The sequence below is a fragment of the Antedon bifida genome, chromosome 6, assembly GCF_963402885.1.
Source record: "Antedon bifida chromosome 6, ecAntBifi1.1, whole genome shotgun sequence".
NCBI lineage: Eukaryota > Metazoa > Echinodermata > Crinoidea > Comatulida > Antedonidae > Antedon > Antedon bifida.
In genome coordinates, this window is record NC_136231.1 from 19682628 (window position 1) to 19700428 (window position 17801).

The window sequence follows — 17801 nt, forward strand, 5'->3', positions numbered from 1 at the left end:
TTATGAGATTTGGTTCGATGATCAAGTGCATGATTTACACATTCACTTACAAATAACAACATTGTTTACATGTGATGAAATGTCTTTGATTAGTGGGCCTATAATAATAAATTATGTGAGATATAAACCTCTGCAATCTCGACTCTCTTAACTGTTCATACCAAAAACAATCACAGTGAAAAAATATGTGTAATATTTGCGTTCAATGACTCCACCATACCAATATTAATTTATCATCATCATACTCTCAGTGCAATAAAACGGTTTTCGTGAGTATAATTGGATGTTATAAAAATTGTTTTTATAGAGAATTGCCTTGCACATAGTTAATGACAAGTGCCATAAGATTATATAAAGTTTGTCTGTCGACTATTTTTATTACTCTCATAGCGTTCCATAACAACGCCTTTTATTGACATTGACAAACAGAACTTGTTTGAACTTACTCGATTTGCATTTGTTTTAAATAATAATTTATAAATAGACCGAATAATTTGCTACGTAATAGCACTTTGAGTATCATCTGCCGCGTTGATTTGTCTTGTTTTAGCTTTGAACAGCTCCGCGGCAAGACTTAAATAAATACTGGTTTATAGTGGTAATTTCGTTATGTTTTTGTTTGAGATTTTCATTTTTATTGATTTACAATATTCCTTATTTACCACGTTTGGTCATTATTATGAATACTGAAACAACAATAATCATTAATCCTTCTGCAACTGTTTTGCTAGGCCTATATTACGTAAGTAATTCACTCATGTAGGGTAAAACGAATTATAACTATTTTAAAAAGTGTATGCATCCATTATTCAGTTTTGTTACTTCTTGTATAAACACAATGTATTTGTTTTAACTGTTGTCTAATGTGAGTCAATGTAGTCTACAATAAATAAGGTACAGGTCGAAGTTCAAAGGCCAGTGAGGATATTATTGAACTATAACACGTACGTTGAAAGTTTTGTATAGGCGGCCATTTTGTATGGTCCAAAAATTAATTTGTACTGAAGACTTTTCGTAAGCAATTTTGTTCTTCGATTTTTACAATTGATGATTTTATGATAGCAACTATTGGTAAATGAGATCACAAACGGACCCGCAAAACAAACACATTAAACACACATTTTAAGAGACTATAAAATAACATATCATAAAACCTAGTGTTATAAATGGTGGATATTTACTGTTCATAATGGATGATAAAATCAGTTCATCGAACTTTCAATTAATTTAAATAAATCATTGATGAAATTTATCTATAATCACGATATAACATTATTATTATCCAATAATTGGAATACGCATCGCGACTCCGTAATTAGGCCTATGTCTAACACAAAACAGTGCTTATGAAATATGATTATTTCTCTGTTATGTGTGACACTCACTTTGCTACCATTCTCTCTACGACGAAATTTTGTGGTGGATCATTTTACCAACTAAAAAAATCTGTCTTTGTTTAAGTGTACACTCAGATTCTTCCAGGTAATGTAATGTATGTTTATCCCTAATATCACACATTTCTAGCTATAGAAAACACAATAAAGAATAATATATCTTTATACCCGCCGCGGCCCTAATTATTACCGAAAATAAATCAACTTTGATGCGGCGCTTAATGGACAGCGGCGGTTGATCTATTATTTGCGGTTCATCATTTGCGGTAAAAACTAAACAAAATCCACACAGACGAAATGAAAACTTTTTTCAAAACGTAGAGGGCGCGGAAAGTTTTTATAAAGCATCACAATGCGGATGTTACATGAAACTGTGAATATTTTATCAATGTGGTTATGGGGATGATGATTTCAGTAGCCTAATATTAATATTAATTTATCTAGTTCCTCCGAGCGTGATCAAATGTATTAATGTGCTTTATAGAGGCAATGACAGAGAGTGTTATATAGTATACCGTGTTATTACTATACTTGTCTATTAAGAGGAAAAAAGTATAGATTATACATAAATACATACACATATCGAACGCGGTGGTAGATCATGAGCAAACAAAACGAGCTAGAATCAGCAGAAACTAGATGGAGAGAAAAGCTCCCAGTAATTTCAGTACGAAAACTTAGTCACTTTAGAATAAATATTATAGTTTTTGTTGGATAACAGACGTTGTTGTATTTAAACATTTTTACTTACTATATATATATACTTGCGTACCGGTATACGATCAGACGAAGATAAAGAAAGTCTGAAATTGTGTACAGGAACTTAGTGTAGGGCTAATATTAACCAACATAATATGAGCGTGATTGCATTGTTTTGTTGTTTTTTTGGGGTTTTTTTTTTCTATAATCGTACAGACCTTGTATGTAACGGTCGATCTTTGATTTGCACGAATAAACGAACGAATTGGGAGAAATTAACTAACACGCATGGTAAGGTGTGAAAGACACTTAACAAAACATAAATGGAAATATTTAAAGGTTAGAATCCCAGTTTTATGGGGCATCATACGAACCCAGGAAGGAATTAATCAGTAGCATCGTATTATCTTTAGTGGCCTCACTTTATACAGATGTACGACGCCTGAATTGGCCGATGACAGAAAAATGCCACACAATCTACACATCCAGTTTAACTTACATAAAACCATCAGAAAACATGCGAAGTCATTTTGAACAAGGTAGTTTAAAATGACCACTTCCTTGTAATGTGTCAACAGGTTGTTTATGTACCGCCATCTTTAATTAAAACATCCAACACTTCTTGTTATACATGTATTTTACTTGAGTGTAGCGTGTTACGTGAGGACATCTATCAACATCTGTATGCCTACGCCAAAGAAACGAAATCCTTAATACAGTCAAAGATTGCCGTAATATGTTTTTACCCATGTGGCACTCCATATTTGAGTATTCTGGATACAGTACTGTATAAGAATAAAGAATCAAGAAAGAATTCATAGGCCTATTGCATTTTACAAAAATAAGACTACTTGAAATCGCTGAAAGTTGAATGAAAAACTAAAAACGAATTGGTATAAGTAAAAAGTATATAGGTCTACTGAAAAGAAAGAACAAAAGATAAACGATGTTTAGAAAAACAAAATATTGAGGCTGTCAGAAAATCAAACAATATCAACTGCGTATAGGCCTATGAAGGGAGGATAGGAGGTGCAACAGGATCCGTAGGCCTTCTGTCAAAACAATAATAACTATATAGATCTAAATGACAATGCTGGCAGGCGTTGATGGCCAATAACGTTTTAACAATACTCGCTATATTAATGACACCATAGTTGAGCACGGTCTGTACTGTGGAGCTTAATTAGTAGACAAAGTCCAATCTAATTTAAGAGGCAGTAATTCTATTTATATTATCCTATACCAACATTTATACAGAGCATGATATAACTTGTCGTTTTCCCACTCAGGTTCTCTACAACAATTGTTGGATTGCTCTAAATCAATTTGTCTTGTAACGTAAATACACCGTACATTTCAAGATTGATTAAAATACGTGTTTATAACTCGTCGTTGTACCTTACAAATTGATTTTTGCAGTTAAATATACAGTTGTACCATACATAAATACAAAGATCGAACAAGAGTCATAATTACAAATATTTCAGTGAAACGCGTTTTACTGTGACGTCTGACGCGATATATTCCAATGTGCAGTAGTAGTGGAGGTAGTTGAGCAAGTTAGCCTATGTTTACATTTGAAGAAGTTGAGTGGGGTTTATCTTCAAAAGAATAATAATAGGAATAATACTAAAATGACCGCATATCTGGATAATTTTTACTCAATTATTCATTTTTTAAATTGAAAAACGTTTAATTTGTTTTATCTTTATTCTTATAATGTTTATCATTATCATTATTGTTTTGCTGATGAATTTGATAATGGGTTATTTTATAGTCTCTTTTAAGAGAAAGATTGGAATTCAATAGTAGACTTTTAAAAATAAGATTATAATTATATATAATACAGGTAAAAAGGTGTTCCATCCAGGGCTGTAGATATTCAAAGGTCAAGTAATCCAGAATAAACCTAACCACAATTCCTGGGTTCGAAATTCCTTCGAGACAAAATACCTGAATAGATGACTAACATACTCGGTTAATCCCACTTCAAACCTGTATATCAATTCTTCAATTGTTCTCTATCAAATGGCATCCGTCTGTCGGCCCACCTGACGTTAGATACCTGGCCTAAACGCCATTAATTTGCGACTTCAAATCAATTTACATCTATCCCACCTGGACTGATCATTACCTTTTCTATACAATACAGTGCATAATTGGGATTGCAGACAAGTTAATTACTATGGCGCTACCAGTTCCTTTTGAAGTATTCCGACTCCCTGGAAGTTATTGGGACATTTGCGCCATCCATTACGCCGTCACTTGAAGGATACCTGTCCCCCAAGGACAGGCGTATCGTCCACCCATTTCCACATGTTTTACCTAATAAAACTAAAGGTTGTAGAGGGCGATATGTTGCCTAATGTTAGCCGTATTTGGAAAAAGCGGAAGTATAACACTTCTATTGTTGATAATAAAATGTTTTGTTTCGTTCCTTGCTTGACGTAATTTAAAAAATGGAAGTTATGTATTTCTTTTACAGACGGCCTCAGGCCCAAAGGAAATACAGATTATATCATTAGATAGTAGATAGTTGAGCAAAAAATGTGGATAGATTAACAATAAAAAAAGAAAATATAGTCTGAAATACTGTAATATATGTAAAATAAAATCCAATTCAGCCTAAAGAACGTAAAGAAGTCAAAATGACGTAGGCGTAAATACACAATGTAGTTGAATTGTACAGACGATGGCTTAACATATTTAAATATGTCTAGCATTAAATTTTTAGTTTTTAAAATCTCTTGTTTTTTTTGTCGAAGTATTTTCTTCATTTTGGTTTAGTTATAATAAAATAAATAATAGAAGTAATTTACCGTTATTTTACCAATAATTCGTTGATATAGATATTACTGTACAGTTAAAGACAATATTTTCAACATGAAAAGTATCTTTGACGTTTTAAAAATGGTTTGTTTATTGAAAACATTTTACAGATCCATATTTTTAGATAAAATTAAAACGACTTTTTATTTCCATTGTACTATAATGTGTCATGTTGAGTTGCGCGCATGAAAATTACGTAACTCGTATTATGTGTACTTGTACGCCAACAGTACACCTTTCGACGGTAAATTTTTTATGCGAAAGTTCGAACCCCGGCCATTTATGTTATGAGATATGTCATAACTCATAACGTCGTTGTATGTTTTAATTTGTAAATGATGTTCTTCATAAAATATTACACACATGTGTATAAAATGATGGTCATTACCCTTCACCACTAGGAATTTGGTTCCAGTTGTCAATCATCAAACACGGCAATTAACGCAACAACTCAACATCTAGCGAGCGCATTTACCAAAAATGTCCCAACATTTGGAAACGATAACCATGATAAAACTGTCAAATTCATTTTGATGGATCGGTTTTCTGATCATATATAAACACAATATTTGGATTGGGTACCGATGAACGTGCCCTGAAAATACCAATCAATTTAAATCACCATGGCAACATGCTCGCTTTGGACTATGTGAGATAACATCTTTGCTTGGGCGAGTTACCGAACGTGGCAAGAGGCTTTGTATAGATGGAATTAAGATCCGTTAATAACTTTACTGTCATATGGTAGTAATCGAAAACGTTTCGGCTAGCCATATATTCTAACACCTTGTACTTGCGATAAGACAATCTGTTGAATTATTATAGAAGTAAAAGATGATAACATTTTTGATCGATGGATATAAGAGATGCTTATCAGATGTATAATTTACGGTTGTAATTCAAATACGATATTTTTATCATAAAATATTTTTTTAAACAACGAAAGAAAAATACAAGATTAAAAATACTGCAGCGTAATTAATTGATCTGGCAATAATGGGTTGTTTCTTTTACATTTTACGAAGGTATTAACTTGCTCTTCTTTTTATTTTATCATTCTCGTATTATTTTTTTTAAATTAGTATATTCAATCACTCTCAACAATCACCAAATTAATGTTGTTTCATCAAAAACCAATCGGCTTCAGACAAAAGATACAACTTCCAATGCAAACAACCGATTCTAATTACTAAAAGTCACGGTAACAAATTGTCTGTGAGTATCTAAAACAATATTGTATTTTGTAAGCAAATTGCGTTTTCATTAGATAGACACATCTGGGTAATTAGTAGGAAGTTGGACGAGAAGCAATAATGAGAAATGGACTATTGATGATGATGAACCAATAATGATGAATGATTTGTGATTTCAACGAACGAAATGTTTAGTTCTATTGTGTGATTTACTGTTCATACACATGAAAGCAAAAATGTTAACTAAATACATATAGTATTAACGAACTTTAACTAATTATTACTTGTATAATAACGGTAGACATACATAGAAAGCAAGCTCAAATAATTATTACTGAAATGTACGATCAGGTAGTATTATCAACGAACGACTGTATTATCAACGAACGACTGTTTAGTACTATTGTGTGATTTACTGTTCATACATAGAAAGCAAACTCAAAATGTTCACTGAATACACAGTATTATTAACGAACTTTAAATAATGTTTACTTCTATAATAACGGTAGACCTAGCCTATACTAAAGTGAAAAAAAGTGTATATAGTATTAGTAACATAATGTTTCAGTTTTAAATATGCTGTTGTTCTTATACCTGCAGTATTCTACGATTCTTCTGCAGTCAAGTTTTAGTGAAGATAATGTATTTATGTTTTGTCTTTTTTCCCGTAATTTGTTGTTTATTGTGGGACTTTTTAAAAAAAGAAATGGTAGTGTTTTAGAAGTTCTGCGCATGTTCCCTTCATCATTATTCTTAATCATACAAACTAATTACGTCGTTACATCACAAAACAATCAAACAATATTTACCTAGCGTAAGGTTACAAACAGTGAAGGAGAAAAATCATAATTGCCTAGGCCTACAACTATTATGTGATCCATTCATCTAAGAAAGTAAATTGGGTTTCTATCAAGCTGGCGCATCTGCGACTATGTAGTCAAGATGGTGATAAAGACTAATGAGAAATCACTACTTAAAAGCAAACAATAATATAGTTATTAGTAAGTAAATTGCTTATATTCGCTCACGGCTAATCGTGTTCATTATTGTGTGTTGATACATTTCAATTACCCTTTAATTAATTATTTTTGTGGTGCACAAGAAAATATAAATAGCATCGTTCTACTGTCTCATCATAAAAATGATAAAGCTATTTATGTATTAATCACTAGTTTTTCTTGTTAAATAGTCTAATTATTATTCGAAGGTAGGCGCGGCCTATTTGACTTGGCAAAAGCTTTTGTTTGGCATCGCGCCCTCTATATCGTCACACATAAAAACTATTAATGTATACCATTCATTGACTTTTTTATTTATTTATTTTTTATTTCGATTTCGATACTACTGTATGATCCAAGCTCAAGTAGTATATGTATGAAACGCCATATGTGCAAAAATATTTATCTTTTTACTAATATTTAGACAAAACTCCGCCTGGAACCCAGACTAACCATTGAGTTACACTTATAAAGTTTAACGATTGTGAAAGTTAAAATAGAAAACCAACATTATTAAAATTCAAGATAAAAAAACAGGAAAATGATCATGAGAACTGTGGAAACTGTAATCTCTCGCGTATGTGTTTTTTTTAAATATGGCATTATGGATACAGAAAGTACTTGTTGAACCTTGTGAGAGGTTCTTCCCATGTATATTATGCATTATGAGCTGGGTTTTTTAAATAATCAAGTAAATATAATAATAAACTTCTAGAAATAGGCACCATATGATGATATAAGTCAAATCACTCTGATAATGTAGGCCTACAATATTTAGCTTTGTGACATCATCGCCAGAGAATATACACTTCACTAAACATTCACAAAAATCTTAACCTCAATAGTTGCCCGATTAGTTTTCAATGTCAAATGTATTAAGCCTAAGAAAATAATAACAATATAAAGTACTGCCACGTGTATTATAGATTTGATACTTTTTATTATTTATTCACTTTAGTTGATCAAGTATATCAAATTGAAATGGGTACATTTTAAATCTCTGAACCGTGGTATTGCGTCTGCGGACCATTTAGTTTGTTTTAATTACAAGTTTATTTAAGTCACTAGACGGCAAACTATTAAAAATGAATTCGTCAATTGGCACCTACCAGTCGCATCATTACGGTAAATGAATTTAATTAACTGATTTAATAACCACCAAGAATATGGTCTGAATACCTTCTATAATCGCCTACTGGGTAGAGTTAGTGGCAGTGGTAGTACTAGATAGTGGTGTTAGAGATAGAAGTTGTTTTAGAAGCAGTGGTATTAATATAAGTTTCAAAAGCAGTGATGGTACCATGGACCTAATTTTTAGGTCCATGGTAGTACTTTAGTAGTGGGAGAAGTAAGGATAGTAGCTGGTCCCGAGCTGTTTTAGAAGCAATTGGTAGTAAAAGTTTCAAAAGCAGTTGTATATAGTACTAGAAGAAGTAGTGTTAAGAGTGGTGATTCCATTTAGTAAGTTTAAAAAAGCAATGGTACTGAGTATACTAGAAACTTTAAAAGCAGTGATAGTACAAACAGTTTTAGAAACGAAACAATAGTACTGTAGTGGTAAGATATAGCTAGATGTTAGAAAACTCGTAGTGAGTACTGGACTAGTTGTAGCAGCAGTGGTAGAAGTGTTGAAGAAGTGATGTAGTGCAAGGAGAGTGCTACAATTAGAGGTACTAATGTATGATTGTGTGATTTATTCAGTGGTTATATAGATAGTTAGTGGTATCATAGGCAAATGTTTACTGTAAAGTAGTTATTCTTCAGCGAATAATGCCTAAATCACCTAACAATTAAAAATTACACCCACATACTCTCAACTCATAGAACAAACCCTGTCACGCTTCGTAACCAGATACAATAACTGTAAGAATTAAACGAGGACGAGTACAATTAGTCAAAAAAGGTGCGTTGACGCTGTTTCAACACCTTATAATCGGCCACTGTTCAGGACAATACCCATTATTTGTGCCGACTTATCTGTCTATGTTGACTGCCGTAGAATAGGCATTCTATTTTGGAAATTCGATCTGTAGGCCCAAGTTATTGAACTTGTACGGAAAATACTTTAGCAAAATGAGTAGTGGTACCAACGTTCGAACCGAGTCGCGGAGTTATCGAATCGAGACGCAACAACGATTTACGTCGAACCAACGATCGTCGAACGGAATTGATCATGGTACATCATCGGTAACAAGTACCGGATTTAATGGATCTTCTACAAATGTACCTAGTATTCGCATTTCAAGCGACTCCAAGACACACCAGTTCAGACCAGTTTCACCACTGTCTAGTAACTTTAGTAAGTTTAGGCCTACTTCGAATGTATTTTGTTAGTTGATATTAACGATGGTATTTACTTCAATTCTGGTATGCTATTGCTATTTTTTTTTGGGCGGTTTTTTAGAATTACACCATTCTCATTAAGACTACGTATTTTCAATATACTATATGGTTAGTAATTTATGTTTATGGAGCTTCAGCTCAATGTCGTTCGAAATAGTATTTGGATGCGATAGAGCTGAAGTATCTGTGTGTCATATAAGGATTCAATAAACCATAATAATAATCGGTTCAGCCTATTTTGCTATCTTTTTTCCTTTTGTTTTTATAAAACTGTATCCTGTAAAATATAACATTTAGTAGGGTTTGCTAAGTGTTAGTCGAAAGGCGGTTAAAGCGGAGAAACAATTTTTAACAATTGTGTATACTGTACAATTTGAATTCAACTGGTCGGTGTCTGTTGGAAAAAGATCATTTTGTTTAAACAAACTGAAGTATGTGGGCTTGTCAAGTAAATTCCATAAAATACAATAGCTAATACAGTCGAGGGGATTAGGTTACAATTGTTAACCGTGGGATTAGTAAAACGAAGATTTTATCTCCAAATAAAATTGCCGTGGTTGACTGCTAAAACACAATATCTGATGTAGTTTTAAATGCTGTAGGCCTAGGCCTATATCAATAATTGAATAAAACAGCATATTCTCGAACTTGTATTTACTGTCTTTAACGAAAACAATTCTGTATGTATGTTTAATAATATGTATACAAACTATAAACTCCGTAAAAAAATAAGGAAATCCAATGGGGTAGGCCTATTACGATTCTTGGAGGCAGATCTGGGTTTGGTGTAAATGGTTATTGGCGTTTTTCACATTCAAGTGATTTCCTACCTAGCTAGAGTGAAAGGTGGTTATAAAATTCTTTTTTGGGGGAAATACACTAGAATTTGTATAATAATAATAATAATATCCTGGATTTATATACCGCTTAATCTTGTGGAACCTCTAAGCACTGAACACTATTACCCCAGTCATTTTTTTTTTGGATCAAACACGTATGGAAACATACTCTCATCATAATATTTTTTAGTTGAATAGTACTTAATCTATTTCTTTTTTACATTCAGAGTCAAGATCTCAAAATGATGACGATAGGAACACAGCGGTGATCAAAAGCTCTGACATGACAGAGGAAATGCAAGAGACGGCAGTCGAACTAGCATTAGACGCCTTCAAGCGATGCAAAGTGGAGAAAGACATTGCCGCCAACATCAAACAAGCATGCGATGAGAAACTTGGGCCTACATGGCATTGCATCGTGGGAAAGAGTTTTGGAAGCTACGTAACACACGAAACTGATTATTCTATCTATTTATACGTTGGACAAATGGCTATCTTGCTTTTTAAACAAGGATAGTTTTTGTTTTATCCATGAACTTAGAACTCGAGCGGATTATAATATTATATACTAACTGTAGGAATATAGAAGTTTGAAGGTCGCCCTCTGGAAACTCTATATTATTTGTTAACTTCTCGCAGCCGCAACATTTTCTTTCCTTATCAATTTAATAAGTCTTAATTAAGTAATACAAGGCAGGTACATGAACGTATACAGCCTGTGCTACTTTACGTATCAGAAGGGATGTTGTTTTCATCCAGGATCGGTCGACGGACGACTGAGTCCATCCACTTTGTGGATTATTTTATATACAGTATACACATAACAGATGAAACACATCTACCATTTTCAGAATACACCCTCCTAAGTGATAGATCATGTGCACAGTGGTACCCATAATTAGACGTATGGCGTCATCATTAATGTTGTAATATTATTTGTCTATATTGTTGTTTCTTACTTTCTGTTTATACCATCATCTATGATTCTGATTCAAACTAAATTAATGAATCATGCACTACATTGCCAAATATATTAGATGACCAGTAGAGCTTTAGGTTATTATATTAATTAATACAGCACTGTATAGTAAAGGTGTTTGTCTACACAGAAAAAGTAAACTTATAACTAATAAACTAAATAAATAATACTACAGTATTGAATTACAACTCTCTTGTTTATCAGTTATTGGAAAGTTGATACATTTCGACCCTTTTATTTAACAGCACAGATAATGAACCCAATATACGCGCGTACTACCTAGCTCAACCGCACTTCCGCTTCGCGTTTTGTATAAATGGTCATAACATAAATTCTATATTGTTTTCCATTACTGGTCATCTGTGTAAATTGGCCTTAATAATGAAATTCGAAATAACTACATATTTTGCGTATGTTATATCTGAAGTTATGATAGCTGAAGGATTTTTCGAAAATATTGAAGACAACGAAATATTAATGAGGAATATATAGTCGGCGTATAATGAATGACCTATGAATGAATATAACCTATTTTCACGGAAAATGTTACTTTAGTTGGTAAGGCAATAATTATTTACTGCAGTAAGCCACGATGTTTTTTTGTTTTTATATTTTGGCATGAATTGTTACATCGTCGCAAACTATTAATCTACCATGACAAAATAAAACAACAATAACATTAATTTCCTTCTTTTTTTAATAAACTAATCACATACACAATGTATTCGCTTCTACAATCTTTTAGTTTATTTTAAAACTTAGTTTAGTAGTAATTATACAAAAACAAAATATTTTTTTTTATTACTAAGAAATACAATATCAATCATGTGTAGTATCTGTTCTTTTCTGAGTATGTTATTAATTTTGACACGAAAAGGTAGTGCCTCACATACCATTTCCAATGAAAATGTTCAAGTTTTTAATCTTTTCTTTATTAATTTCTGCTTACCATAATTAAAAACTTGTCGCCATTATTTTCTGTATCTTTTCGGCTTATAGCACTTTCATTATAATAATTTTACAATAAAAAAAAAGCTAATAAATAAATAAATGAGAAATGATATCAAGAAAGGCCAGGCAAGTCCAAGATTAAAAAATATATACAAAAGATATTTCTACATTTTTTCTTGTAGAAGTTTATTTTATTTTCATGGTCCTTGTTGAATACAGATTACATTTCCATGTCCTCTTCAATTTCTACTTCCGGTCGATCTGTAAAGAAAATAATTTGCATAAAATTGAACTGCTACAATTACTTTCAATCCACACACAACCAGATTGTAACACATTGTATGGGCACTGATTGGCCGCGGCTTTATCTTTCTGTTCTATAATTGGTTAATTGGTATTGTGTCCCCAACTATTCAAAATGCACTCTGAAATTCTCAGCCCAAGAAGAGAGTCCAGTCAGAGAGTGGTCTATACAGCAAATTACATTATTAGTGTATTGCATAGCTTTTAATTGACATAAGAGGATATAAATGTCCTTGTATGGTTACCCCCAATCCCCCTACCCTGTGGCATTGATACCCCATTTGTATGAATGCCTTTTAATGTAATTTCATTTATTTCGTCAAGACACATAACAAACACCCGTGATGGTGACGGGATTAAACAGAAGCAAATTGAATTGCTGTATCAATTTTCCCCGCCGTCACGGGTGACAAAAAGACAATTAAGATCATTAGTCATATAAGTATAGGAAAACGAAGATATGCAACAAAAAGATAAAGTTAAAATGCAACATATACACTCATTCTCTCTTATAGTAAACTCACCTTGTCCATTTGACGTTGCTTCCTTGCCTGGTATGTGGCCTGACTGAAGTAGCTGCTTCAACCTTTCAACTTCATCTAGTGACTTAGCATTTGCTATGGCAACCTATAAACAACAAGATTAAATGCTGAATTTTAAAAAAGTGCCCTCAACTATTTCATCCCTGAGTAGTATCAATTCTTTATCAGCTTCATAAAAAATCATAATTCAAATTATTAATATTAATCTGATTATGGCTATAATTTTTACATAATACACATTTGTACACAAAATCTTACTATCCAAAATACATGATATGCTTTAGGATTAAAAACTTTGTGATGTGAATCCAGGAGTCAAGTTTTATGTAGGAATGTCAAAAAAAAATTACAGTAGCTCACTGTAGCCGAAAATTAGTTTGAAGAAGTTCAGTTACCCCGACTCATTTTGTTTTGTGTGTGTATGAAACTATTTATTAATGTTAATAATAAGGGCTTTTTGATTGCACAAAATGTTGCATCATGCAGTTGAATATTTGTTATAGTTGTTTTTGACCGATTCTTTTTACATTTTACCTGTCGACACACCCTAGTAACTCCGCTTGTCTACTTACCTGATGTACGACTCGTAACACTTACCACTTCTACTGCCTCCTCATCAAAACGGACGCTTCATTTTCACTGCCACGTTTCAACTTACAATCATAATTCAAAGACATATTATATTCCCTACCACTAATCCATGCAACCAACCTTTTCGTTCATATTATTTTAAACAGAATTAGCATATTTTAAAAAGCAGGTGTGCATTTAAAACATCTCTAATGACACTCTGAGTGGAAGGTAAAGCAGAATAGGAATTGCTTTTTTTGTGCTATAAGATTTTTACCTAGTGTTAAAAGATTTACATGGAAACATTGTATTGTTCTTATTTCAACAGTAAACAATGCATTTAGTGGACATGTCAGCATATTTTTTATTCATCTACCTCAAAAACTACTTTATTAAAGGTTTTCTATCATAGATCATAATTTAACAAAAAAAGTTCAATAAATAACGTCTGTTAAATTTTACATTCAAAGTTCACATAGTTAAATCTACTAATAATACAATATTAATATGTATATTTGCATTTTACCACACATATTATATAAAACAATAGCAATGGTTACTACCTTGATGGCACTGATGTCAGCCGCTGATGGTCCCGAGCTCTTTTCAGTCGGTAGACCTGCACCAGCCACAAAACTGCAAGAAAAGTGACAATTATAAGTCTCAAGCCTAAAGACAATACTGGGCAAATATAATAAGAAATACTTATGAGATAATGAAAAAAAAAACAAAACTAATTAGACAAGGCATAGAATGACAATGTACTGTACAGTAAATAGTACAATCTAAATTCTATATACTTCTTCAAAAGTAATATTTTTATCCGGAAAAGGCCCAGGTCATAATAATTTTTAAAAGACCACCAAAAGTATTTAACTAAATTTAAACTTACGTCTTTGATCGTTTTCCCAAATCTTTAGCGAGTGTTTGACCCTTCTTTCCTTTGAACATTAGAGATGCTGCTTCTCTTTCCTATAAAAAATATGGTTTGTGGTCTTCAGTAATTCACATGCTACAAATGATTGTTCAATTACATATTTACTATAAAGAACTACACCAGGGTCCCAGACCTACAGTATAATATAAAATATGTATGTATGCCAAGACGACCCGTTCTCACAGAAAATCATACCGGCATGGTAATGGTATATTCCCGCAATATTCCTGGCACACAGCTCTGTGAGAAAGGGGCTTAAGATGGATATGGCTATAACTATCCCAAATGAATATATATAGGAAGTACATTATTTAAATAAAAACTAAAATGTTAATGATTTGAATAACGCACAAAATTACAAATGACAAGTGTATAACTTAATTATGCCTTACCTTCTGTTTGATTTTCCTAAAATCTAGTAGTTTCACTTGAGGTAGTTTATGAACCACATAGAGCCTGTAATGCCTCTTACTTGTAACTGGATTCCGTAATAAACTAACAAAACAAAAACATAGTTGTAAAGTGAAAATTAAGAATACTGTAACAATCATAAACTTTAAGTGAATTTGTGTAATTTGTTGATATATTTCATGACAATTTGTAAATAAATTTCAAGGGTTCGTATGTTGGTAACACATTTGTGTTTATAGTAACTTAAAAAACATTTTAATATCAGTATTTTAGTTTCATGTCTAAATAGAGTTTATAGGGTGTTGATAGGCAATTACTGCATAGACGATGAGCATGCTAGACACAATTTAAGACTACAGTATTGTCAATTTGCATCTCCATCCTTATGTTTCCTATGCCGATCCCTAGCTTATTGTTACATCGTGCTTGGTTAGGCATGAAAGATGTTTTGGATTACATACCTAAGGCTTGACAAAGTCTTTACTGAGGCTAATGGATCTAAATCACCCTGTAAAAAAGAAAGTTAAAACATTTAGTATTTAAAAAAACAACAGAAATTGTTTATCTTAAAATAGCGATAGTAATTGCAGTTAAAAAGCCATTACATCTCGTGTTGTGATACTGTAGTAGTAGGTTTTATTACCACCAGTCAAATTCAAGAATTTGCTGTAGATGCAGATAGGTATCACATGATTGTTTTAAAGTATCATCTGTAAGCATGCAGATTTTTTTATTCCAGTCTTTGGTACAGCACCACACAATTGGAAAGTTTGTATTTGTATACCAGACAGACTCACATTACTTTATGAAATAGGGAGATTTGACTATAGCCTGCAAATCATTGAAACATTAAACTTACCAACTCTTGCATGTTGTTGTTGGTAAGTATTAAGCTTTCTAATCGTGGCAGGCACTCTTCTAGATTCTCTCCAATGCGACTGTTAAAAAATTAAGCACAGTATTCTTGTTATTATGACTCTAGTATATGATTGTATACTAGAAATTTAACTTTAAACATTTAAATTATATTTAGTTCCACCTTTAAAGTAAAGGTGGTTAGTTTCTCTTAGTTTCTGCTTTTTCCATAAAAGGCGAGTCCTGTGTTCATGCTGAACGAAGGGGAATGAGCTGTTAGGAGCTCATTGTACTAAGCCTCGGCATTATGTGGTAGGGTGGCCAGTTCCTTTCCACGTCGCCTTTTTTCTCCCTAGTATTTTTAACTAGGTACTCATTTACAGCTGAGTGGACTGGGAGTTGTCGGGAATTGAACCCGGGTCTATCTGTATGACAGTCAAGTGTCCTAACCACTCGGCTATCCAACTCCAGAGTGCTCTCTTTTCTCTGTTTGAACCATGTAGATTAATTATTCTAGTATTAGTTTGACTTGACTGAATACTGTATCACTATTAAAAACAAAAACAACCGAATCAATCACCTACCATACTCTGTTGTTGTTTAGCATTATGTGATTAAGTCTCTTCAGCAATGGAAAACCATCAACTTTACGAATATCATTATCTGATAAATCTATTGTATCAAACTGGTCCTGGGAAAAAAAAAAATATATATATATAATATAAGGCTACATTCACACTTGATTTCCTTATTTAATCAAACGTCAGAGAAAATTTGAATGTAACTTAATAGTGTATATATATTATATGTAATGTAAGCTTGTTTCCCACTAGGATGCAACGCAAGGACGTAACCCACAGAGCAAACGAATAGATCAATCAAAAGCAATGAATTATGTGATGTCGACTGTGATGGTCAATTCACTTGCGTTGGCGCTTACAAATATCTTTACATTGCGTCCTTATTACTAGTGTAATATTTGAGCTAAATTCAATTTAACATATTTAAAATACATTATTAACTGTAACAATAACATTTTATTGTATTTCTATTTTATTGAAACCTGGTTTACTAATCATATGTAGGCCTAGACAAAAACAACAAATTACCAAAGTCGCTCCAAGATTTTCAATTACCGGGATCTTGTAACCTGAAATACAAAAGTAAAAAAATAATTGTTATATATAAACAGGGCCTATACTAGGCTAGGCCTTATTAATAATAATGTTAATGACTATAAAGATTTTAAAATATTATTATTAGGCCTAGCCTCTAACTAAATAAAAATAAATACAGTACAGGGGATACCGATTACCTATATTATCTAGATAGTAGGTCTGTCTGCCTAACAACTAGATTAGGTAGTAGAGCAGTAGGCCTAGACCTGGCCTAGCTAGGCCAGCCAGGACCGGGTGGTAGTATGCCGGTAAATCCGGTATGGTGAGCCTAGCTAGGCCTAGGACTAGGTAGTAGCCTAGCTAGCTACCGCATCCAAAAAACCTAACATTACTTACCACGTAAATCAAGCTCACGATCCCGCACCGGATTAATATATTGAGCACATTGCTCTATGAGTTCTGGAGTAAGCTTCACCATACTTAGTTGCTTTCAAAAACCCTAAATTTTATTCTTAAAATGAACAACTTTAATTCCGGTGACCGTCGTACAAAACGTTTAGGACGCGACCGCCATTTATAAAACACACATGTTTTTTATAACTTGCGCCCTCTATAAAATATTGTCTCGTTAAATTTTAATTTTATACACCAGAGTTTCGCGCCTATAATTATATCAAATGATATTCATAAACTAATTGCGTTATAATAATATTTATACACAATACACCTTACAGACAATTTTAAAAATTCTTCATAAATTAATTTTAAAAATATTATAAAAAAAACTTTGGCAAGTGGATTAGAATTCAATATCAAATTTACATTGAAATTAACTATGTA

At 32.6% G+C, this 17801-nt stretch overlaps 3 protein-coding genes across 3 annotated transcripts in view; 1 reads left to right on the forward strand and 2 right to left on the reverse strand.

Moving 5' to 3' along the window:
• LOC144844716 (NADH dehydrogenase [ubiquinone] 1 beta subcomplex subunit 7-like) overlaps positions 1-17801 on the reverse strand; it is a 141667-nt gene that overhangs the window by 106932 nt on the left and 16934 nt on the right. The window lies entirely within an intron of this gene.
• Positions 9044-11370, forward strand: LOC144844163 (uncharacterized). The gene is made up of 2 exons (XM_078700913.1): positions 9044-9412; positions 10523-11370. Exons 1-2 carry the CDS (start codon positions 9187-9189, stop codon positions 10810-10812), a joined length of 516 nt encoding a protein of 171 aa, XP_078557039.1. The 5' UTR covers positions 9044-9186; the 3' UTR covers positions 10813-11370.
• Positions 11985-17535, reverse strand: LOC144845907 (U2 small nuclear ribonucleoprotein A'-like). Its single transcript, XM_078703416.1, has 10 exons — positions 17358-17535; positions 16953-16993; positions 16428-16534; positions 15848-15926; positions 15450-15496; positions 14970-15072; positions 14533-14612; positions 14204-14276; positions 13053-13155; positions 11985-12486 (listed from the first exon to the last, which is right to left on the reverse strand). The coding sequence occupies exons 1-10, from the start codon at positions 17437-17439 to the stop codon at positions 12446-12448; spliced, it is 756 nt and encodes a 251-aa protein (XP_078559542.1). The 5' UTR covers positions 17440-17535; the 3' UTR covers positions 11985-12445.